Source organism: Myodes glareolus, chromosome X (assembly GCF_982192425.1).
Source record: "Myodes glareolus chromosome X, mMyoGla1.1, whole genome shotgun sequence".
Lineage (NCBI taxonomy): Eukaryota > Metazoa > Chordata > Mammalia > Rodentia > Cricetidae > Myodes > Myodes glareolus.
Window position 1 is genome coordinate 87,529,176 of NC_142053.1, and position 25,383 is coordinate 87,554,558.

General features: G+C 37.6%; 1 protein-coding gene and 1 pseudogene across 10 annotated transcripts in view; both read right to left on the reverse strand.

Annotated features, from left to right (window-relative positions):
* Positions 1-652: 652 nt before the first annotated feature.
* On the reverse strand, positions 653-1,349 carry LOC148117399 (glyceraldehyde-3-phosphate dehydrogenase pseudogene; annotated as a pseudogene).
* Positions 1,350-7,411: 6,062 nt separating this feature from the next.
* Heph (hephaestin) overlaps positions 7,412-25,383 on the reverse strand; it is an 87,184-nt gene continuing 69,212 nt past the window's right edge. For 8 of the 10 annotated variants that reach the window (XM_085684411.2, XM_085684410.2, XM_048417780.3 and 5 more), the window contains 6 exons: positions 22,382-22,488; positions 21,266-21,491; positions 18,724-18,863; positions 17,718-17,880; positions 12,655-12,699; positions 7,412-10,172 (listed from right to left, as the gene is read on the reverse strand). In XM_085684411.2, coding sequence (XP_085540537.2) covers positions 9,940-10,172; positions 12,655-12,699; positions 17,718-17,880; positions 18,724-18,863; positions 21,266-21,491; positions 22,382-22,488 — 914 coding nt within the window. In that variant the 3' untranslated portion in view covers positions 7,412-9,939. The remainder of the gene's footprint in view (positions 10,173-12,654; positions 12,700-17,717; positions 17,881-18,723; positions 18,864-21,265; positions 21,492-22,381; positions 22,489-25,383) is intronic. The other 2 variants (XM_085684412.2, XM_085684413.2) reach the window with 2 other exon arrangements.

Genomic DNA, 25,383 nt, shown 5'->3' on the forward strand with positions numbered 1-25,383 from the left:
TAGCTTTGACTAAATCACTGTAGTTCTAATAAAACCGAAGATTCAAAGGCTAGGGTGAAAACCTCCAAGCTCCGAGAGTTAGAGTAGCAATTGGCTAACTTGTTCTTTGCTGGCCTTCCCTGGAGCTTCTCCTCTTCCATGCTAAAAAGCCCACACTATGTTCCTCCCTCCTACTTCCTGTCAACTAGTTGCTAACCCTGCCTCTCTGAGCCAGGGTTAATTTGATTTAATTAGTGCAAATGCAACACGTCTTTACATAGTTAAAGGCAGCATAAATAAATGTAACATATATTTGCCTAAATAAATATTTCACAGCAAGGTGTCTAAGTCTTTTTGCTCACTTTCATATTTCTGTTTTGTTGTTAGGTTTTAAATTTTTTTACATAATTTAGTGATTTTTTTTCTTATCTACCTTTAACCTCTACTTCCCTGATTTTTCTTTATTTTGGGTGGGAAGGTGCAATGAACTGTACTGATGGTATTCAAGAGACTAGAGCTCCCTAAGCCTCTCCCATTCTCCTGGAGGATCTGGAATGGAATCTGTGAGGGAGATGTCTAGTGTTGGGGGCTGAGTTGAAACAAGGACTCCTCAGCAGCCTAGACCCTCTTTCTTGCTATCATGTTCTTGCTGGGGTGGGAGGTCCAGGGCTTCTTACTCCTTGGATGTCATACATACCATAATGTCCACTCCCCAGTTGTTGTAGCCATATTCATTGTCATAGGAGGAAATGAGCTTTACAAAGTCGTCCTTGAGAACAATGCCAGCCTCAGCATCAAAGGTACAAGAGTTGGTGTCACCATTAAAGTTATAGGGATCAACCTGGTCCTCATTGTAACCCAAGATGCCCTTTAGTGGGTCCATGGGTATTGCTTCACCACCTTCTTAATGTCTTCATACTTAGCAGATTTCTTCAGATAGTAAGTCAGATTCTTGGCAGACACATTGTGGGTAGGAACATGGAAGGCCATGCCAGTGAGCTGCCCATTCAGCTTTGGAATGAACTTGCCCACAGCCTTGGCAGCACCAGTGGATGTAGGGGTGATATTCTGAGCAGCCCCACAGCCATCATGCCAGGGCATAGCAGAGCGACAGTCCACAATCTTCAGGGTTGCAGTGATGAAATAGACTGCAGTCATATGTACTTTCTATAAAGCCAAAGTTATCATGGATAACAATGACCAAGGGGGCTAAGCAGTTGGTGGTACAGAAAGCATTGCTGACAATCTTGAGTGAGTTGTCTTACCTCTTATGATTCAAAATGTATCACAAACATGGGGCCATAAGAGAAAGGGGCAGAGATGATTACCTTTTTGGCCCCACCCTTCCAATGGGCCTGAGCCTTCTCCATGGTGACGAAAGACCAGTAACATCCATAACATATTTAGCATCAACATCACCCCCATTTGATCTTGGTAAGATCTAGCTTCTGGAAGATAGTGATGGCCTTCCAATTGATGACATGTTTCCCATTCTCAGCCTTGACTGTGCCACTTAACTTGTAATGGGTAGATTCATACTGGGACATGAAGACCATGAAGTTGAGATCAAGTAAGGGGTCACTGATAGCAGATTTAAAGGAAACCCCAATAACCAGGTACCCAAAATGATTCAGTCTGTTCACTCTGACCTTCACCATGATGTCTTAGTGAGGAATCTGGAAGTACAAATTGTATGCTGCTGTCTCTTGAATAGGGAGGAACAGAGAGTCAACTGTTATTTTTTAACTTCTTGAGAGACAGTGTTAATTTCAATAGCAAATACAAAACTTCAGAAATATATTAAAGTTCTTTTTGCCAAAGCATGGGAATTCTACTTTTCTCATTTCTTTTTTACAATAATTTAAAAGAAAATACTTAATCTGTCATTTTCCAGTCACACTAAATCCATGGAAGGCTTGGACATTATGGCTTGAGATGTGTTTCAGTATCATGAACCTGAACGAATTGCTCAGGCAATTACTCAGAACTCCAAGGACTTACTTACAGATTGGATGCAGTTTCCCAAAGCGTAGCAATGACAACCTCTGAAGCTGACATATTTTTAAGATAATATTTGCAAGGACTGTTTTCTGACCCAGAATCACAACCCTTTTATAAATTTAGAGGCAGAAAAATATTTTCTACTTATCTCGAAGATGTTTCTGCTAACAACCAATTAAGAACCTGAACATTTCAAAAGTTAAATTATGTAATTCAGTCAGCACTTGGTGTAAAAACAACTCACGAACATCAAAATATACAGCGTGGGAAAGATAAGTCAAAGGTACATTACTTAGGGAGTGATTAGAAGCATGCAGAACTTTCCTTCTTCAATCACCCATACTTGACCCTTCACTTTAGCTCTGCATACTCTGCAGAGCCTTATTCCCAACTTTAACATCCCTTCTTGCTTGTTTTGCTTCCAAGCAAAGGTTTGTTGTGTGTCATAAGACTATAATTGGGCCTCATTCCTGCATAAGAACTAGAATGCTGCACATCCATGCAACTCCAATACAAATGATTTAACTCAGAAATGCATGGAAAGAGTCCAGATTCTTAATCAGAGTCTTGATGCCCACTTGTTATTGACTGGATCTAAGAAGTAATAGACAAATAAACAGCGGCTTCAGGGGATAAAAGTATTAGAACTTGTCAGTGAAATATCACATATTTTCTCATAGGCACCAAGATGAAATTTAAAGTCATGTGGTCCTGAAGTTCAAAGTCTTAATCAATCCACAATTTACAAACACAGTAGGGTTGATACTAACTTCTTCCAAGGGTAGACCTTAGATCTCCCAGGCTCCTGGGATGTCCGAGGTCTTTGTCCAAATCTGTATGTACTTGCTTTATTTGCAGGTGGTGATAGAGTTTGAATTTTTCCTAAAGGAATGTTGAAAGAAGTAGCGTGTATAAAGGCAGAGAATGGAAAACCACCAAGACTGTAAATCAATGAGCATATCTTTGCCAATTAAATACTGAAATACTTCCCATTTGAGCAGTACATCAGCACTGCCTCAAGATCAACAAAATGAACTCCTTTGGATAGCCCATGACTCGGCTTAATTCTTGACTTGGTGGAGATTCTCCTTGTCAAAATTTTTCATACCATTCTTTGGATATGGAGTACAAAGACAAGAGCCAGTTGAACTTCACAGTGACTTCAAGTTATTTAACTCTTTCACAGGACTACAAATGTTACACAGAAGTATTCTATAAGGGAGGTAGACATTTTCCATGATGTTTACGGGTTAGATTCTGAAAGCCCTGGTTCTTGCTCATGCACCATAGCATCCACACATTTTTATAAATTTCAGGCAGGTATGATTTCACTTTTGGTCATGAAAGAGAGAAATGTCTGGTACCGAGGCTAATCTAGGGACAAAAAAAAAAAAGACATGGGGGCCTCTTGGGCTTCTCCTGTATGGACATGGTATTTTTAAGAGTAGACACAACAGGTAGAAAAAGTTAGTAAGTTGTGTGTATCTCTAGAAGGCAGAAAAAGAAACACATAAATTACATCCTTGCACTTCCTCGAAGACTGGAAGAGCAGAGGCACAGAAGTCTTCATGGTGACATGACCTTATCTTCCTCAAACTCCGAAAGGGAATCCCTCCCTCTTTGAAAGTTTGGTTTCTGTACTTTCAGATTACTTTAAACAGCCAGGTAAAGAGCGAAAACAGTTTTATTTCTTCTTTCCTGATCTCTGTGTTTTTCCTTTTCTTGTTTTATTACAGTGCCTAGGAAAACCAGTATCATGTAAAAGAGAGTAGTCAGGAGAGATATACTTTCCTTATTCCTAATCTTGCTGGAAAAAAAGCCTCTTGCTTTTCATCACGATTTTAATAGCAGCAAGAGTTTGTAGATGTGCTTCATTTAATAAAGTAAAAAAGTTACCCTTTATTACTTGTTTTCTTGTATTTATATGAGTGGGTGTGTAGACATTTCACATAACTCTTCTGCAACTATTGACATTATCAAATAACTATGTTTTCTTAGGCCCTTGATGGACTAAATTACATTAATAGATTTTTACATGTTGAGTCAGCCTTGTATACCTAGAATACAGCCCAAGTGTACTTTGTGTAACTTAATATTCCCTAAGGTACTTTAATAGTAAAATCTCTATTGCATCAATTTTTTTCACCTCAAGTTTCTCCTGGGTAATTCTGTTGACGTAGTATAAAGTAGGAAGTAGTTTCTCTATCGGAAGAGACTGAAACAAACTGACTCAACTGCTTCCTTAAATGGTTGCTGGAATTCACTAGGACACGCATCTGCACCCATTGCTTTCTATTTAGAACAGTTAATGGATTTTATATTTAGAAATTTAAGGAATTTGTATACTGATAGAGGTTGGAAACACTATGGCTGTTGACTTGTTCATAGCACTCACTTATTATTATCCTTCTAATAGTCTTAGGATCTATAATAATAATGATATAGACGTGAAAGAATTGGTAATATAAAAGACTTACTGATAAATTTATTTAGAAGACTTAGACAGACCTGTTAGAGATAAGGGAAATTGAGCAATCTATAATGAAAATGTTTATTCACCAGGACTGACTAGCCATTAGGCTCCATTCCTATGACAAAGGATACAGCCCTCACTAACAACTAGCCATTTGGCCCTGATTCCCATCCTCAAGGACATACTTCTAATGGGCAGCTCATGAGGGGAGGGCAGCATAGAGTCACAACTATTGTTAAATTCTGATATGCCATTGAATCTCTTGTGCCCACAGACCTTGATTTCAAGTCGTAACTTAAAATCATATTTGGACAGCCAGTGAGACTTTTTCTTTTATCCATGAAGCTTTTTAAACTATATTTTTAAGTTTTTAAGTATTAAATATGATTTTTTTCAGCTACTGATTTCTAGTTTGGGTCAACTGCAGTTTAAGAAACAAACCATATGATGTCAATTTGTCTATGCTTAATGATGTTTATTGTATGCTCCAGGATATCATCTAATTTTTTGTACATTAATGTTCAACGCACCGTTTTGTGATCAAAAACAACTCAAATGTCCACAATAAATATAATGAAAAAAATCACATTATTTTACCACATAGAATACAACTCAGAAATTATTTCAAAAATAAGATGCCAATACATACAACAAAGAAGTCAGATCACATAGTACATACTACATGAATTATATCTATACACAACACTAGAAAATGCAGATTCTTCATTAGATACAGAATTGAAATGATGGAATGAGTCAGTTTCTCCGTATGTAGTCCAGGCTAGCTTTCAACTTTCAATAAAGTCTAAGCTGGCCATGATCTTTGGTCTTCCCTACTTTGCATTCCAAGCATTAAATCTCTAGGTGTGTGTACCACCATGCATGGCTTTGGTAATCTTTTTCTTCCTTCATTCGAAAACTACTACGGCACTTTCTTCCAGTTTCCAGGGTTTCTAGAAGATTGCCAGTCTCACTCGATTTGATGTTACATGGCTACTTTTATGATTATGCTTTTCTTAGTTAGGATTTCTGTTTCTGTGAAGAGACACTATGACCATGACAATTCTTATAAAGGAAAACATTTAATTGGGGTGGCTTACAGTTTTGGAGGTTTACTCCATTATCTTCAGGGTGGGAAGCAGGACAGTATGCAGGCAGACGTGGTGCTAGAAAAAAAAAAGGCTGAGAGTTGTACATTATGATCTGCAGGGAGCAGAAGCAACTGTGTATCACACCGGACACAGCTTGAGCTTATAAGACCTCAAAAGTCCACCTGCTTCAACAAGGCCCATAAGTCCTAATAGTGCCACTCCCTTTGGGCATTCAAAAACATAAGTCTATGGGAACCATATTCATTCAAACTATCACAATGTTCTACCTTGTTTGTTTTGAGTGTAAGGATGCTGCGACTTGGCTGTTCCGGGTAGAGCGTCGTATGATACAAAGCTAACATTACATTTCAGCCCTGCCGTCCTATTTACTGATTTTTCTCTTTCTTCTTCTGTTGTTGCCTCTTTAATTATCTCCAGAGTCTAGTTATCTTCGGGGAGATCTAAAACGTACAATATGTTGTTCAAACTAGAGACTTAATTATATTTTTGAAGCCTCCCTTTTCTGTCTGAAAAATCAATTGTAAGTCCAGAGAGAATCTGAGAAAAACAGCAGGAAAAGAATACAATAGTCCAGGAAACAAACGGCTTTGAATTTTTCGCCCTCTTTGTTTTGAGAAACAGTTTCATTCAGTGGCCCAGGCTGGTGTGGAACTCACTGGGCACTCTAGGCTGGCCTTCACCTTGTGTCCTTTATGTCTCAATGCTGGGATGGTATGCATAAGTCACCATGCCAAGTTAACAAATAGTTAAGCTTTTAAGTGAAGTGGGAACCAACAAAGACATAAACAAATAAAAAATATTTGGGTTCAGCAGGATGGGTCACTGGGTAAAATTGCTTGTCATACACGCCTGATAATGTGAGTTCAGTCACCCGAACCCACAGTCGGGGAAGAAAATCCATTTCTGAAAGTTGTTTTCTGACCTCCATATACAGGCTCTGGTATGCGCTCCACAATAGTAATAAGAAAAACAAAATTGTTAAAAAAATAAAATATTTTAAGGATGTATTGGAGAGAAAGCAAATAAGACACACTAATGTATTGATGTTGATGGATGAGAGTAAATTTAACTATGTTTTGCATAGTACCTCTTTAAATCCATATTTATAACAACTTAAGTAAAAAACGCATCCATCGGTACTTCCAGCTCCAGGGTGTCTGATGCCTCTGGCCTTGCTCCATTTCCCCATACACATATACATAATTACAAAATAATTTTAAAATTAAGTCTTTTAAAATGCATCACGACATACCTATATCTCCCAGTCTCACATATGCAAACTAAGGACTTTCCAGTTAAATGAAAATTACCAACATTAATTGACTGGGTTCCCTGGAATAGAGTCAGTTTTCATTAATCTCCACATAAACAACAGATCAAAGGGTGGTTGTCGGGTGCTGCTACATCTATCAATTTGCAAAGGCTTAAATACTAACACTTTGTTGTGGTAAATTGTTGTAAAAGAAATTCAAAGTGATAAAAACTGATATTATGAAGCACTTATTAATGTATTTGCTTAAGAAAGATTAAGTCACACATGCAAAACTTAGCCTGAGTAGCACTACTAACAAAACACCTCAAAGGTAAGTAGCATGTACACCAGGCCTGCGGGAGATGAGTGAAATTTGTGATGCTAGAATGTGAATGTTTATTCACCAAGGCTGACCAGTCATTTGGCCCTGATTCCTATACCAAATCCATACTTCTAAGGAACAGTTAGAGTTGGAGCAGCGTAGGGTGACAGTGACCACTGAGGCCTAGTCTGCCATTAAGTCTCCTATGTTCCTATCAGGAAAACCACATGCTGTTACAGGGACCCACAAGAGAAGAAAACGCAGACACTGTGTTATATCCAACTGAAAGTCTTTATTCCAGCCAGCTGGGACTACACTCAGATATTCAGGACCCAAGCATAGCACTGCAATTTAGAGTAAGGGGGTTGTTAAAGGACAAACCACATCCTGCTACCTGGCGCAGCAGGTGCTCTAGCAAGCAGTTTACCAAAAGCGAATTCGCTGGAAGGGGAGGTTTGCATAAGCAGGCAGTTTAACAGAAGCCAAGATAAATTAGCTGGAGCATCTTGAATTCAGGTTCCTAGAAGAGAGTTGGGTAATTTTCTACATCAAGGAGATCAAATTCTAGTCAAACCTAAAACAGCTTTGACAGGAATGATGAAGGAACAAGAAGATGAAGGAACCTCTGTACCATCTTGCTCTGCCACAATTCTGCCATGTAGAAAGGATGGCCCTGGGTAACAACTATTCAAAAAGGAATAACACTGGTACACTTAAAAATAATTATGACAGTATCTTTGCTATGTAAATCTAGCTAACTAAGTGACAAGAATTGCAGTCTCCTGACTGTTTAAATTGTTATAAGTGTGACCTTCGACCAGGACAGAAAAAGATTTTAGCATGACGGTGTTTGTGGGACACATAAGTCTAAGGTGTCTATAAGTCAATAATACCTTCCATTCATTTCTGACTCTTATTTGAGCATTGCCACCGTCAGCCGTGTACACTTTGGTTAAGACTATACAAAATACCTTCTAAGTGTGTAAAGTAATTTCTCTCTAAGAAGGCATATTATTTCTAAAACAGGACAGTGGGTAAATATGGAACCTAGATTTCCAGAAATTTCCCAGAAAGTCACTGAGCATGGACGAGTTAAACACATTATTCTGGTCTTTGTTTTCATCTCTGGCCTCTGACCTGCAGCATCCTATGGCAACTGGAAACCAACTCTGTGGGTTGCTAACTAAGTAAACAAGTTGCTAGGCAACCTCACAATTTGAAATCAAGTGCAAAAGAACGGCAGAATAAAACGAAGTTTCCATGACAAAGGGAGAATAGAACATTTTTAAAGTCAAAGATATGAAAAATTTAAGTCTCCACTCAATTTGCAGCTGAGTCACCCTAAGTAAAATCATTTAATCTCCACTTTAATGAGCCAAGGCAAATCCAATCTAATCAGGAATTAGAATTATTTGCTATGTGTAGGAAGATCACCACACACCTCTGTTATTACCTTGTTTTCTGTTTTGTTTCCTTTGTGATCTTTTTTTTTTCAACCCAGGGACTCTCTTTTATTAGGCAATCACTTTGCCACTAGGTTAAATTCCCATTCCATTGCTATTATCATTACTCTCCATGATGCCCCTTCTGTTCTCCATTTGCCATGTGGAAACTCTAGTGAGAATGGGCTGTCTTACTCCATTCTTTTCTCCTGCCTTTGCTTTCTGATCAAAGCTTCAGAGAGGATTGAACATGCTGGTAAGAAAGAGATATTGATGTAAGAAAAAAGGAAGGAATGATTCTGTTCTATGATGACATCTACAGACTGCAAATATGTCTCTCGTATCCCCACAGCCATCCCTACCAACCAAACTGCCATGCACGCACCTACCTTTTTTTGCCCAGTGGACAGGTGTGAGTCTCATCTCAGTGCCTTCTCTAGCCACTTTTCTTGACATTCCAAAAATGTTTAGCACCCATAGAACGCCTCCTCTAGGATGTTACTACTTTGACATGGAGGCTTATGTTGAGAAAGCACACAGATCTCTAGGATCCACAAAGGGTGTCTAGATCTATAATTTGCCTCCCCAGATCACTGAAATCCTTTTGTTTAAAATGCAATTCCACCTTTCAGTTGCCATGGGAAACATCAAAATTATCAAATCCAGTGTTCCAATCTTTTAATAAGTACTTTAATGGATACGATTCACTACCTCAAACATGCAGAGATCACCCCAAAGTCGCTTCAGTACCACTGTGGAGAAACCTGAAGAGCTGTTTTACAGGTGTTTCTGGTTCCAGAGTTTGTAGGTACTCATAACAACCACAGTTCTTTCACCTAAATAGTCCATTGTCAGAGATAATTAAAGAGTAATTTCGATTCCTACTCCCCACGCTACCTCTCATTTTCCATAATGCTTATGTTCTTGGTCCTCTATTTAGTTATGGGTTATCTTTGTGGCTCATCATTTGGCTTCAATTAAAAGTATACTTTCCAGCTAGGTTCTGGAAATAAAAGCCTAATTAGATACCTTCTTGGTATCTATTCTGTGAGAACGATTACGTTCTAGGAATTTTGGTACAATACTGAAGGGTAACATATCCTAGCTACTGACATTTGTATACAAAGGAACTTACCTAATCCTAACTGCCTCAGGTTGCAAGGAAAATTAAGAAAAAGTGAGAGCATATGATTTCCATGTAAATAAATAAAGAAATGGCCAAATAATTTTGATTCCATCCTCTGCCTTTCCACTACCCCTACCCCTTGACAAAAGAGTTTCCTGCTAGTACACGGCTTCCTGGGAGCATGGGATACATTCCAGATGTGTTTTCTGAAGATATCTTCGGGCTTCAGCTATTACTGCTTGAGAGACAAAAGCTTGAAGCTATCATCAAGAATAGACCTCCTGTTGCGCCGAAGCTTTCTTTGTCGATGCTGGTACCAGACTACGCCACCAAGAGCCAGAGCAACAAGAAGAAGAATTACACTTATGGCAATCAAAACAGAAGACAGAATCTCAGCATTCTTTATGGAAATCTTCATGCCCAGCAGCTTCACACTGTCTTCTCCAATGTCTCTTAGGATCACTGCTGAAATGGAGGAAGAGGAAAGGGATACCCAGACATGAGATTACCTTTTACAGGCATCGTCTAGACAAACAAGTCCATGAAAATAGGACAGAAGACCTGTCCCCATTCCTCAAACCAGCTGATGAAGATAGATTTTAAATTTATAATCAGATAATTCATATAATTACAATATCAGAGCTGGAAGCTCTCCTTGTCAATCAGTGATGAACCATTTTTTTTTTTTGCCCATGGGGAGTCCTAAGAGTCACTGGAGAATACTTAAAATCTTATGCTATAGAAAAAATAATTAGACTTGATATGCATGGACCCAGAGAGTACAACTAGAAGAAATAAGTGAAACTTAGTGAAGAACATTGAGTCAATCCAACTTATTTTAACATTCATTTTAGTCATTGGACTATGACAGCTTGCCACCATGCTGTCTGGACTCCCACCTGTACAGATTATGTTAATAGTAATTTCAGCTAGATCTTTTCTGATGATTGTGATAGTTCCTGTCATATAAACATTTTACTGTCCTTAATTAATCTACATGACAAAGCTCAGAATTTCAAGTCACACATTCCAACCCTCTCATTCAGGCTCTAAACTACCTTTCTAGTCTTACCTGATATTTTTCAACCACAGTAAGTCAACCTTTATTTCCTGTAAACATGGCACCTCTATAGGTTCTGACTTTGTTCATGTATCTTTCTTTGTCTGAATAATTTCCAACTTTTCTTTTTCTTTGTAACTCCATGTTAAAAGTTACATATCTGAAATTCATTTGAGTTGTGGTGTATTTCTCTAGTGTTCCAAATTGGCTGTATTCTTTCTGAACTTATGGTTTATCTAGTTTGTGACCTAGGGCTAAATGACTGACTTCCAAGTGAATCTTAGTTTACTCTTTTAGCAAAATGTAGATAATGATGACCATTCCTAACAAAGGGGATTATTATCAGATTTGAATGAGTTAATAATATGCATGAAATATTTAGCATGGCACCTGGTAAACAGCAAATATATAATAATTATAAGATATTATTGCTATTTACCCTTACTGTGCGATCATCTAACATTACAATTATGGTTTCTGTGTCTCATTCCATTTTTAGGCACTGAAGAATAGCAATTATGTCTTATTTGTTTTTGTGCCCCTGGTAACTGACACTTGTTCGATGAATGCATAATTGGAAGAATGAATGTTCTCACAGAAATGAAAGAAGATGCAAAGTAATGAGTTCAAATAGAAACTGAAAAGCATTCTGGTTCTGAGTTTACATTCTGGCATTTAGTCTTCTTGTGACCCTGAACAAACTTTCAATTTAGAAAATTAGTGAATTTTGTTAGACCTACAATTTTGACAGATTTTTCCTCAAGTGAGAGTTTATGAGAAATGTACATATAATATTTATGTATATGTATACAAATATGCACATATGTACATGTACAAATGCATATGTATATACATATGTAAAAATGATAAATGCATACACACATATATATGTGTGTGTATATATGCACACACTCACATACACACAGACACATATGCACACACAAATGTATATATATATATGCACATATACATATATATGTGAACTATAGGAATTTAGGTTACTTGAATTGAAGGAAATGTGATCTGCACAATGCCCTTTCAACCTTACCTCACCTTCCTCTAACCTCTCCAGCACACATCCCAATTGATGGTTAACAATTCATGAGACACTTAAGTAGATGACAGGGGCTTTACTAATGAGAACCTGGTTTTCAGTAGAGCTGAAAATCTCCAGAGTAAACTGATACTCTTTAGTGTCCATTTTAGGTGGGTGTTTTAGTCTTTTGTGACAGGTTGACACTATGAGTCTAGGTTTGTCTAGAACCAATGATTCTCCTGCTCCACTTCCCACGTGTGGGGATATCAGGCATGATAGCACACATGTACCTCACACACCTTTCTGAATCTTTCCTGGTAAAAGGCACAAATGAAGTAAAGAATGAAAGAATAATTTTGACCTAGGCATCATAGGAAAAGAATCTTTATTTGCTCAAAGGGAAAAAAATGAATGGTTCCCAAGCTACAATTCCTTGGTATTCTGTAGATAAAAAATAAAAGAATAAAAGTAGTTGTTAATGAACATCTGGTATTTGTTCTCATCTCATGTTGTCTATGTAGGAATCCTTGTTTTGGCTACAACTCTTTCAGGTATAACCTAGCAGGATTTGGAATTTTCTTCTCCCTCATAAAATAGTTCATGAACTAAGGCTACAGCTTTCTATGTGACTGTTTCCCCAATCCAGAGGTTATGGGGAAGACACAAGGTGAATAAACATGTCGAGGGTCACTAAATCCTAGTTTATTGGCTTCTGACATCTTATAGAAATCTTAAGTTGTTATATTATGGTGCCAAAGTTTAGTCATGCTAGAAGTATCACACACACACACACACACACACACACACACTCGACATGTAACTTCTCGGTATATATGTATCATCCTACATACCTTTTCCAATCTCTTTGGTAACGGTAGTCATAGTACTTAAATGTTCTGTGGGAAAAGACAAGAGGTAAATCCTATTATTCTTTGTACCTATCGATGGGATTTCTATGGGATATTTACATTACTTGAAACAATTTCTGTTTGGAATTTACTCTTTTTTTTAAAGTCTCTCTGATTGGATTTGATATCTGTTCTAAGAGAACAAGGGAATACATGCCTAATACTTAAAACCTAGTAAAAAATCCATAGTAGGGCAGATCATAGGTCCTGTGTGGTGGTGGTGTGGGGGTTACGGACTGGACTACTGTTGTTTACCAAATGAACATAGTATCAAGCCAGCTCCTAAACAGTTCCATTGATCCCTCTAGACATATGATACTCTCGGCTTTAAAGAAAGAAGACTCTTTCCTGTGAACAGTAATGAAAGGAGAGGCCTATTGCGGTGCAGATGCTCAGCCCTGAACAACACGTTTGTACTATCCACGGAAAGGCTTGAGGAACATTGTGAAAGAAATGTCATGAAGAATGGAAGCCTGGAAGGCACGGAGAAGGACTGCAAAAAATCATCTCCTGAGCCAGACAAAGTCCCTGAAATCACAAAGTCAAAGCAGGTGTGGCTCCCTGTGGCTCCCTGCAGCGGATCTGCGAAAGAATGTCACTGTCAACAGCCAGGCACAGATGGAGGAGGAGCGCAGGTCTCTACCCCTCATGGTTGGTCTTTGTTACAGATAAATTCAGAGAGAGTGAGGACCATTGCCTTCAGTTAAGTACCCACTGAGGATCTCACCAGGCTCCAACAAATAGTTCCAATTCAATGGTCATACAGATGGCTCTGATTGAACTGAATGTCACCAAACCAACCTAAAAGTCATGAATCTGAGAAAGGGACTGGTTGAGGGAGGATGGCAGGGAACAAGGTAGTTAAAGAGAGAGAGAGTAAGCCAAATACATTAACAGAATGCATGAAACTGTCAAATAAGAAATTTCATCAGGAAAAAAAATCAATATTAAAATGTTAATTTGGTTTTGACTGGTCACAGGAAACAAGAGCAAGTACACGAACCTAGGCAGCCAAACTATAACTTAGCCCTCTGCCTTTATGGCTGTGTTTCTTGCCCCTTTCTCTATTCCCATTGAATACTATGTTACTTCTCTTCCACCATTTCCCAGCCTCCCTAAAAGAAAGCCCCCTGCTCTCTGTCAAATGTGCTTCTCTACACATTCAATCCTGTCTCAAACTAATAATAATAATAATAATAATAATAATAATAATAATAATAATAATTCTCCCTTTCTTCAATGAAGCGGAACTATTTTCTGAGGGTGTGTTATTCAAATATTGATTCTCCCATTTTAGTAAAGACTGATTGCTTTTGAAGATCACATTAACCAAACAGAAAAATGAAAAAACATTTCTTGTTATTCTTAACTAGTAGTTCTCTTCCTCCATGGAAGTCTTTGATTATTAGTATAGTCCTTCTTCATTTCCATCCCAGGAACCAGACATTTTCATTCCAGTCACTTGTATTTTTACTCCAGTTGAAGCCCTCGTGCTAAATCATGATCATATTGGATTGCTCATCCAGACCGACACCATTGCAGAAATCCCAATGTTAACAAAAATCTCTTTTTAATGCTTATTGCTTTGGTAGCAAAAATCCTGTTGTTCTCCCCTCAATAAACATTTTATTCCTAAACCATTTGACTTCCCAGACCTACCCATTTCATCCATAGCTTCTCTTCTACTAATGACAAGATTAGAATACATGGTCTATAACTTCAAACACTAACATAGGGAATCACAGTAATTTTCCTTGCCTTGCATTTTACCCAATATGCTGAATACCACCAGAAAAAAGTCATACGCATATAGAAACTTGGATTCTCCCTGTCTAATTTTAACTAAGCCCTCAGTACTATAAGGAAATACTGACTTTATTTCTCACCCCAAAGTAGCTATCCTAACACTTCTTCCAATTTCCTCCAATAGCTCCCCCTCAGCAGATGACTATCAGCTGAGCCACAGAGAAATAAAGAGAACATGAGGCAGAAAATCTGCTTGTCAGGACCTTCTTTTAAACTTACACACTGATCCTCTTTCTTTTCTGTCTTCTCTCTTATCACAATAGAAAGATTATCTTCCTCCACCATTGTATTAATCCTTCATCTTAGATGTGGTTCATGTACCTCATAGCTTCATCAGAAACTTTATCCAAGAAATGGCCTTTTTAGAAATTGGAAATGACCTAGAGGTCCCTCAACAGAAGAATGGGTAAAGAAAATGTGGTACATTTATACAATGGAGTATTACTCATCTTTTTTTAAAAAATGACATCATGGAATTTGAATGCAATTGAATGGAACTAGAAAAACATCATCCTGAATAAGGTAACCCAGACCCAGGAAGACAAACGTGTTAATATCCATTTATATGTGAATATTAGCTGATAAGTCAGTCATAACTAAGTAACAATCCACAGACCCACAGAGGGTAGGTATAAAGAAAGAGATCTCCTTAGGAAATGGAAGTAGAATAGATAATTAGAGACAGACAAGGATGGGGGGGTCTAAAACAGAAGGATCAAGTAGATGACAGTTGTGGGAGGGATAACAGGTAAAATTAAGTGACATTCAAGGGGCAGTATAAAACTAATACAGTAGAAACTTCCTAAAATACATATATGAAGGTGATCTAAATGAAACAGCCAAGTAACAAGGAGGTAGAGTCCCAACTGGCCATCTTTTGTCACCAAACAAAGCTTCCTGTACCAGGATTGGGTACATTTAATTGAATTGTTGGTGTAAGGGTCCCAATGAAAAAGCCTAAACAATTCAAGGTATTGTCAAGACTATAGAATGTTCTCCACAAACTGATAGCAAGACCCCATTTCTGAAGATAACACCTACACAACTCATTGCACATGGAGAAGTTAAGCTGGTGCCTACATAAAAGTCTCTACCTCTACATTTTGCAGAAATGTACTCTGCATTCTCTCAAAAGAGAAGCATAAACACCAAATCAGCCACAAACCCTTTAATCTACAATGGTGTCCTGTCTGTAAGATGTGCTAGGGCAATGGTGGCCAAAACTTATGGGAGTAACCAACCAACACATGATTTGACTTATGATCCCCTCCATGAGATGCAGCCCATACCCAGTACTACCTGGGTGACCAAGAACCAAAGACTAGATAGCCTAGTGACCTAGGGGAAAGTGAAACAATACTGGTCTAAAAGAGGAAACCAAAACAACAAAAAACATAGTGATTAAATGACTCCTTATGATATTCTGCTATATTCATAGATCAGTGCCTTGTTCAACCACCACCAGAGAAGTTTCCTTCTATAGCATTTGGGAACAAATATAGAGACCCACAGCCAGAGAATGAGAGACCTTGGAAGACTAAGCTCTAAATGGGAAATCTCCATCAAATCCCTCCCTGCTCAGAGCTCAAAAAACACCAAGTAAGAGGCAGCAGAAATAGTGTAAGAACCAGAAGGCATGGAGGACACCCACAGAACAAGACCTTCTAAATCAACATGAGCAAAGCTTATATGAATCTGTAGCACCTTGATTGTGTGTGTCTTCTGGTCTATGGAGTGACAGAAAAATGACAACTGGGTTCTGGGGAATTGAACCAGAGTAATAAGTAAAAGCAACAGAAGCCATATTCTAGCATTAAGATTTGGCAGAGAAAAACTTTTTAATAATATGAGAAATCATACATACTATTATTTTGTCTTCTTCCATTAAGAGCAGAGTTGTATTCTGTACTCTAGTTCACTAAGTCTGTTTGAATAGTCAAAGGCATCTTTCCTCTCTATATCTTTTGATATTCAAAAATCTCAAAATACCTACTCTAATACCATTATTTTCCAAATCAGTATCATATATGAAAAAAACTTTAAAAACATACATACTAGTAACATCACATGGACTGAGCTAGTTATAATTAGGAAAAGAAATGTATATATAGATATAGATACATGCATGCAGTAATAATAGAAAAGGGATAATGACTTTGAAAAAGAGGAAAGAGGACCCTGTAATGGTTTGGAGGGAGAAAAGGGAAAGGAGAAATGCTATAATTATATTATAATATTAAAAATAAAAACTAAGTAAAAATAAACATCGATCTAAGAAGGCTTCTTGGAATGAGAATAGTGCTGGTTCCTGGACACAGTTCATGTAGAAGAAAAGTGGGACATTTACCATTGAACTTAGACAGAGAACATTCTGAAGAGCTGCCATTCACAACCTTCACAAAACCATGACTAGAGTATCCCCTAGAATTATTTTCTTCTCTTTAGAAAAGGATTCACTACAATCTGGGGTGTGGATCAATGAGCATGTCTCTGTCTGTCTGTCTGTCTGTCTGTCTGTGTGTGTGTGTGTGTGCGCGTGTGTGATGTGGTTGATGTATATATGCTCACATGTGCTTGTGCAGGCAGATATGTGTGCTCATGCCAATGCATTCAAAGGGCACTGGATGTCTTTCTTCCTACTTTTCACCTTTGTTTCATTGACAAGAGTCTCCCACTGAACCCAGAACTTGCTGTTTGGCTTAGCTGACTAGCTAGTGAGCTCCCAGGATCTTCCTGTATTCATCTTGCCACACCTGGGTTCCAGGTATTTTGGTCATACCCAACTTCTTTTAAATAACGGCAAACTTAGATTCTCATGCTGGCTTGCAAACACTGTTGCCCACTCAGCTATCTTCCAAGTCCCACACATTTGTCTGTATTGACACTGACTACATCAAAGAAACATTCATTAGTAATTTCTATTAGACGTTAAAAGAATTTGTAAATAAATAAATATTATTTTTGCCAAAGGGTGGTAAACCTACACTGGCAAAGAGCCCTCCCTTGCAAATGTAATATACTCACACGGGAGGACAAGAAATGCAGCTTGGGGAAATGTCTAAACAGGGGCCCTGCTCTATGATAAAACCTGGTTCTTCTGAGCCAGTAGGGGAAGTTCAAGTGGTTCCTTACTATCACCTGTTCTCTACAGACTAGACAAAAGATTAGAAAATAGCACACTTGGGGTATTTGGGTCTTACCTCCATGAGACAAGACAGTAAAGATGGTCTCCATGCCTGCATGAACATGGTCAGTCACGTGGCAGTGCATCAACCATGTGCCAGGGTTGCTGGCTACCATCTCCACAACCTCAAATGTCCCTGGGAAAAGATCTACAACATCTGCCCGGTAACTGTGTCCATTCTATAATAAAGATGATGGGGAGAAGTGAAAATGAGGAACCAATTTACAGCTTACAGCAACTAAAAGTCTATGATGTCCTTTTTAGGTTCTTAAGACTCCAAATGTCTGCGACAATGAGAAACATCAAAGGTCCATTTATTTATCTCTCCTAGAACTCAATCATGCAAACTAAAACAACACAGCACTGTTCTCCTACTTTTTCATAAAGTGCCACAGATGAAAGATGTTACCAGTCTTTTAGAGGGTTCAAATCTGGTTTCTCTGAAACTTTTTGTAAGCTAAAATCTAGAGAGTCTGGGTAAAGTTCTGATCTCTTAGAAGGATCCACATGTTTCCTTTAGAAGTGAATCCAGCTTGCCAAGACCCTGATCAAAATAGTTCTAAATTTCTAATCTACAACAATGTCTCCAATTCTGTGCTCTTTTCCTAAGACTAAAACTTTTTCACAACCATGCATTGTTCTATGTAGATCCTGAACTTAAACTCTTGTTATGATGGATTCAAGACTTTCAGGGATTTTTAAGAATATTTGAAATTCCTTCCTCTTAAGATCATTGCTCATCGAATCTAAAGTCTTAGGCTCAGATACAGTAACACTGGTTCCTTCCATGTACTTAACTTTTTAAGTAAGACATTCTCTTTCTTATCAGAAGGAAAAGCTAAATCCTATAAGAAGTGACTGCCCTGGAGTACACAATTTATTAGAATCCCCTTCTAGATGTTCTATATCATAAACCTTCATATTCTTTAACTATTAACTTATTCCTTGCCATTGCCTTCTGCGATGACTCTTAAGGTATCATTTGAATCACCCCTGTGAGGCTCAACCATATTTCAGCTCACCTGATAGAGGAAACTCTCCGCATGGAAGTGTACAGTGTGAATGTCAGTATCTTGACCCATGGCTAGCATGTACCAGGCTACTTGTTCTCCTTGGTATACGGTAAGACCCTTGAGATTAGCGTAGAGTTTCCCATTGATGGCTGCAAAAGAAGAAAATGTCTCATATCTTTTTCTTCATTTACAGTTTGCCACTGTCTGACGTGTATTTCCTATCATTTCTGATGATAGCAATAGGCTACTAACTTGCTACATCACTCTATAGAATGTATCCTCCGCAATAATGATATCAGGGTTATCTCTAAGTAATTATTCTAAACATGGTATTTTGAAGTTAAAAAACTTAAGGGCTCCTCCCTTTCCCAAAGAACAACAACTCCACAGCAATAAGCTCATTTAAAATATACCTCCATATCAGCTTCCCAGGTCCACCTCCAACTACCCACACTATCGATTCCAGTTAGTGGATTTGTTCTCTTTCACCACCATCCGCTCGGTCTATACACGTCTGAATCCTTAGGCTTCTGAATTTCCTTCCCATAAAAATTGCTTCCTTATTATTTCTCTTTAAAATTTCACCCTCTTAAGAAAACTTTTCTGATTTCCTAAGCTCCTCTATGTAACCTCAATTTCTTATATCACCTTCCCCCTTTGAACTCCTTCAATACTCCTCAGCATGATTCATTAGAACTCTCCAAAATCTGTCTTCTAGGTTTATTTATCTTTTAAGGTGTGAAAGCCTATGTTGCCAACTTGTCTCAGGTTACTAATAGCAGGAAATAAATTTATACACTACAGTGCTATAGCTTCCTGGCACACTTGCAAAACCACGAACAGATAACTCAGACTACAATATACATTGTTTTATTTAACAAATTGTCTTCCAAAATCACATCCCATGCTACACTGAACTATTCATGGTTACATTAACTCATATTGGTAGGATTTTACCCAAAACAATTTCCTCCCACATCTCATTTTCTCACAGATGAGAGGCAATTTCTCTCTACTCTTCAAGAGGGAAAATAATGGAAAGGAACAGCTACAGTATTTTTCTATGTCTACCAACATCAAATTGTGGATTTGGCTAAAAACAAGAACCAAATTGCTCGGCTCACCCACTTCTAGAGGTTTTATCTCTTTGATCATAGAAAAGGGTGCAAATTGGTTCACTAATTGGTTCTGGTAAGCTCCTGCCTCTCTTAATGCAGAGAAATTTTGTTGTCCATTGATGTCAATGACAATTTAGAAAACCTATCCTTTGCAAGGAAAGCTATCAGCAATCATATTTAGTTATAAAATGAAATTCAGTTTTCCAATTAGCATTTTCGGTAATAAGGCTCATATTTTATCTTAACCACTTATTTTTTTCAGCTGGTTCAGAAATGTAGAGGAGAAGTTAGAATATTATTTATTTGTCCCTTGGACTACAACATTATTTTTCTTTGTATTTATAGCTCAGAATGCGTTTAGAAATACCTGCTATTTAGCTAGCTAGGTAGAGTGACAGCTGAGGTTTGGGAAAATGGACACCTGAGTAGATAAAAGTGGGCATTAGCCAAATCCCGAATTGGGAGGACCTATCTTTGCCCTCATTTCCTCTCACTTCTAGTCCATTTTATTTCCTTGATTTGACAGAAATGAAAAAAGTTCACTTTGTAAAGTTGTGAATCATCCATTCTAGTGTGAATCACTCATCTTTCCATCAAGGGGAAATAGATAAAATCTGTAGGACAATGGGCTACTACTTTTGAGTTCCATTAGAGTCATTATCAAAGCTGCACCTCACTCTCAGATCAAAGAAATCTTAGGCGAGAAGTGCTGGGGGAGATCACTTCAGACATTCCCCTGCACTTAAGCCCTCCCTCTCATTCGCGACTTTCTTCTTCTTCTTTTCTTTTTTTTTTTTTTTGTGAAAAGCTACCAGATATCTAGAGCAAAGGAAGTCTTTGATGATACAATTCTCCCACCCCAGATTCATTCAAGAATCAAAAAGTTCTTGATGGTATGTAACAGCTCCATGTGCTACTCTCCGTGGCTAGCTTCTCCAACTACTCCATGCAAATTTAAATTTTGCTTTAATAGTAAAACTGACAAGCTGTCCTTCATTTGTCTATATTGACAAAACCGATCCAGAATGTAAAGTGATGATTAGATATCAAGCTTTTGAGAGGAAAACAAACTCAGAATTTTGAAACAGAGGGCCACCTACCAAGATTGTCTGTCTAGATAGGCTAATTAAGTACATAGAGTGCCACAAATGTCCATCTTCACTTATCTAGTATGTTAAAATTTGCTTGTATCATAATGATAACTTTACAGAGTTAGCTTCCTTCTTTCTGGGCACCTCATCTAACCTGGACCATGTATTTGTTTTACAAATATATGTGTAGAATAATAAGAAAGGCTTTTTTCTAAGTCATTTTCATTCCACTGTCCAACTTTCTCATCCTTTCCAGAATTATGCACCCACAGATAGAGATGAGCCTAGCACATCATCTCCTCAAAACTACTTTGAAATAAGAGTAGCTTCTTTTCTACAGACCATGCATCTTATTGCTCTCCACAAAAGTCTCATCCTGTAGGTCAACACGCTTTGTCTCTTGTGACCCATAAACTACGATATTCTCCTCCAGATACCAAGATTGGTTCTCATCAAAGATCAAAAACAACATGGCAAATTCCCGGTCCATATCATTCCGGTGTCCATGGGGTCCCAAGACGCCCTTTCGACAGATGACTAAAGGTCCCACCAGGCCACTGTATATGTCCTGATGAAGGGAGAAAGACATGAGGTTATTCCTGGATGGCAGTACTTTGTTGAGAGTTGAGTCACAAATAAGCTTACTCTAAGCCCATTGTCACTTTATCATGAATACTTTGTATTCATTCTAGACATAGTTGAGATGTGATGTTTGTATAACTTGTGCTTTAGCTAGATTGAATTATTTAGTAATTTTTAAATGTACCAAGCTAACACCTTTTTAGGCAGTTTCTTATGCCTGCAATGCCCTTCCTCCAACCTACTCCTTATCTATGGCACACTCTCATTTAGATTTCAAAGTCCAGATTACAGGTGGCTTTCTTCCTGACACCTTCTCTGCTTCCTTTTTGCTCAACTGGACTTTGCAAGTGGGGACGATACCTTACATTTGCATCATCCATAACTCCAAGAAAAATACCCATAATAGAGTAGACATAGCATATTGCTGAAGACTTGCAAGATTATCTGTCTAGATAGACTAAATTCATTCCCCAGGCAGAGGCAGCATGACTTAATCATAGTTATTCCAAGGCCATTCGAGTTAAATTTGCGACAGGCCCCTCATTTCCTGACAACTATCCGCATTCTTAAAAATATGAGAACATACTGCTTATAGGACCCAAAAAGATGAGACAAAAAAGAAAATCCTCATGACAACTATCGGGTGTCACAGACTACCTTCATCCCTCTTCCTATTAAAATAAGGCAAGCATTTGAGTAAATTTCCTCAAACCCTGGGTGTTAAAAGCTGTTTTTTTATTTTTGTTTGTTGGTTGGTTGATTGGTAGGCTGGTTGTTTTTTGTTTGTTTCTTTTAACCACATCTTTTGTTGTCATTTTGCCAGGTAGTTTGTCCATTACTGGGATCCTTCTTTCAATATTCAATTTTTTTTTTTACCTTGATGGGCTCCACTGCAGAATAATAAATCCAGGAAACACAAGCAGAATCACCAGGTCCAGGACCAGATCTTTCTGGGATGTTCCACTGGTAAGTAAGTACTTCACCTAAGAAGGGTAGTAAGGAACATCTCAGTGGTGCGAGTATGACATTTCCCTCTATTTCGAAAGGCTGCAGTGGATGAGCCTCAGCACCCTCAAGAGTCTCATCCATCATTCTCATACCAAGCTCCAGTTTACTTTGTTAGATTTTTTTTTCTCTCTGCTTGGAAAAAAAAAAACTTCTAGCCCCTCCATGCACAGAAGTTCAGACATAATTCTGTGATGATGCAGTCCTGCGGCTGTGTTCAGGGGCTATGATGTTGTATCATTTGGCTTCTTTGCTCATCTTGAGTCTCTGCTTGCTGCCTCCTGAATGAAACTGTTTCCATAAACTCCGCGCTCATCTCACCCCTTTCTCCCAGACTCTAAGGAAGATTTCAGTTACATATTATGATCTTCGCCTTGAAAAATCTTAACAACTTCAAGTCAGACCTACCTTGTTGCTAAACTCTCACCTCAAAATTGCAATTGAGTAGTAGATATCATTTTCATACTGTCCTAATAGCAGATAAAAATGGAAATTTTCCATTGGGGGTTACTATGTAGGCAGCCCTAGCTTCAATCTTCAGGACCAAAGACAACCTAAAATTGTTATAAATTTAATTCTCTCCTTGGAAAAAGTAAAAGTAAAACTTTTCTCCAAAGTGTGCTTTTGATGTTGTGAAATAGCATACCTATTCTCCTAGTTGCCAAGACTCAAAACTTTAGTTTTCCTTGCCACTTTAATACTCAACATCCAATGAAGTACCAAGTCTTATGATTCTATCTCTACAATATACTTTAGATTTTTAAGATTTAGTTTATTTTAAATTCATATGTACGGGGAGTATGCCCACATAGTGCTGATGGCCATTTAGACAAGAAAGCATCATGCCATCCTTTGGAGCCATAGATGGTAGTAAGCTTTCTGGTATGCATTTTGGGAACTGAATTCACATTGCTCTGGAAGAGAAACACGTGCTTTTAACCATTGACTCATATCTTTACTCCAGAAGCTTTCAAGATTCACAAATACCTGCCATCATAGATTACAAAGACAGTAACAACCGCTAAAAATGCGCAGACTATACAGGAAGCTCTAAGAAAGCAAATTTGATGAGTCATCACCTATGATAGGTGAGGTTTTCAATGTTTTTTTTTAATTATCCATGTTCCTATAAGTAACCTCTGAACCATTACTGCTGCTTTAAGTACCTCAAACTCACTAGTTTGTGAAGGTAGATTTGGGTACAGTGGTTTGATTGACCAGTTGTCATTGCTCTGTTTGTGGTAAATAAACCTCTGTTCATATCTCTCCAGGAAAAGTGACCTCACTTCCAAAAAGTACCTCGGCCTCTAACCTTGCCTTTTACAACCAACTTCCTATTACTCTCATATAGACATTCTATAACAATTTTATGGAGATATGATTTACATACCATACAATTAATTCATATCTAACTACCCGAGTTTGATCATTGTGTGTGTATACATATATATGTATATAGTATTATTGCATATAACCCATAAATATATTTAATTAAAATAGACAACAAATTAAAAACTGCACCCTAAAATAATATACTTTCACATAGTTTTGTAACTACTACCATGATCTATTGTAGAACAATTTATTACAGCCCAGAAATCACTATACCCCTGTCACCCTCTAAACTACTCACCAATCCAATGCAAACACAAACTTGTTTTCTCATTCTGAACATTTCACATAAATTCAATCATATGATTTATTGTCTTTCTCTTACTAGACTATTTCATTTTTATAATATTTTCATGGTCTACACATGCTGCCAAATACACTGTTGTTTTTTATTGCCAAAATATATGACATTTTATGGATATATTGCACTATTCATCCCCTCATCAGTTGATAGATATTTGGGTATTTCTACTTTGAGTGGAATATGAATGACACTGATATTAAGGACTACAGTTGTAGCTTGGGGGTAAAGCACTTTCCTAGCATGCTTGAGACCCTTGATTTCCTTCACAAAATCATAAAATTGCCACTATCAACTTTCATACAGTTTTTTTGTATGTTTTCAATTACCTTGGATGTATAACTTGGGATGGAATTATTAAATTATACAGTAATGCCAATTCTTAACAATTGGAAGAATTGGCAAACTGATTTGCAAAGCAGTGGAATCATCAAACATCACTATGTCGATTCTACTTTCTCAATATTCTCAAAAATTAGTTATCTTTATTCTTAATTTTGCTTTAGGGAAGGAAATAGGCTATCCTAATGAAATTCTGATATGTTGGTCTCTCATGTCTAAATGATGTTGAGAATTTTCTCTAGCCTTTAGTGGTATTTTCAAGTACTTTTTGGGAGAAACGTTTATTTAATTCATCTGCTCACTTTTTTCAATAAAATAGTAAAGAACTCTTACAATGTAACAAAACAAAAACAATCTGCCCAATTAAAATGAGCAAACCTTTGAACAGACAATTCACTAAAGACGACATAAAAATATAAATAAGAACATAAAAGATCTTCAGCAGCAGCACTTATCAGTAAAACAAAAACCAAAATCAAATATTGTACTGATCCTTTTTGTAGCTTAGTGGTAGAATTTTCCCAAACATGCACAAGGACCTGGGTTTGACTCCAATATCACTAAGTAAGCACAATATAATATCACTGGTCACATATAATTTAATAACTTTAAGTAATTGTCATGTTCACTAAAACTGAAAAATACTGAGCCATATATCATCCTGGAATCCATCTCCTCTGGTATTAGACTAGTAGATACTAAACAGCACTGAGGAAAGCTGCTTGGCCCTATGTATTGCAGTTTTTAAAAATATATTCACAGTCTCAGTGACTCCGCAAGTGCTATTGAATTTTGTAGCTCCATATCTTGTTATTCTTGGTGACTCCAAATTTTTACC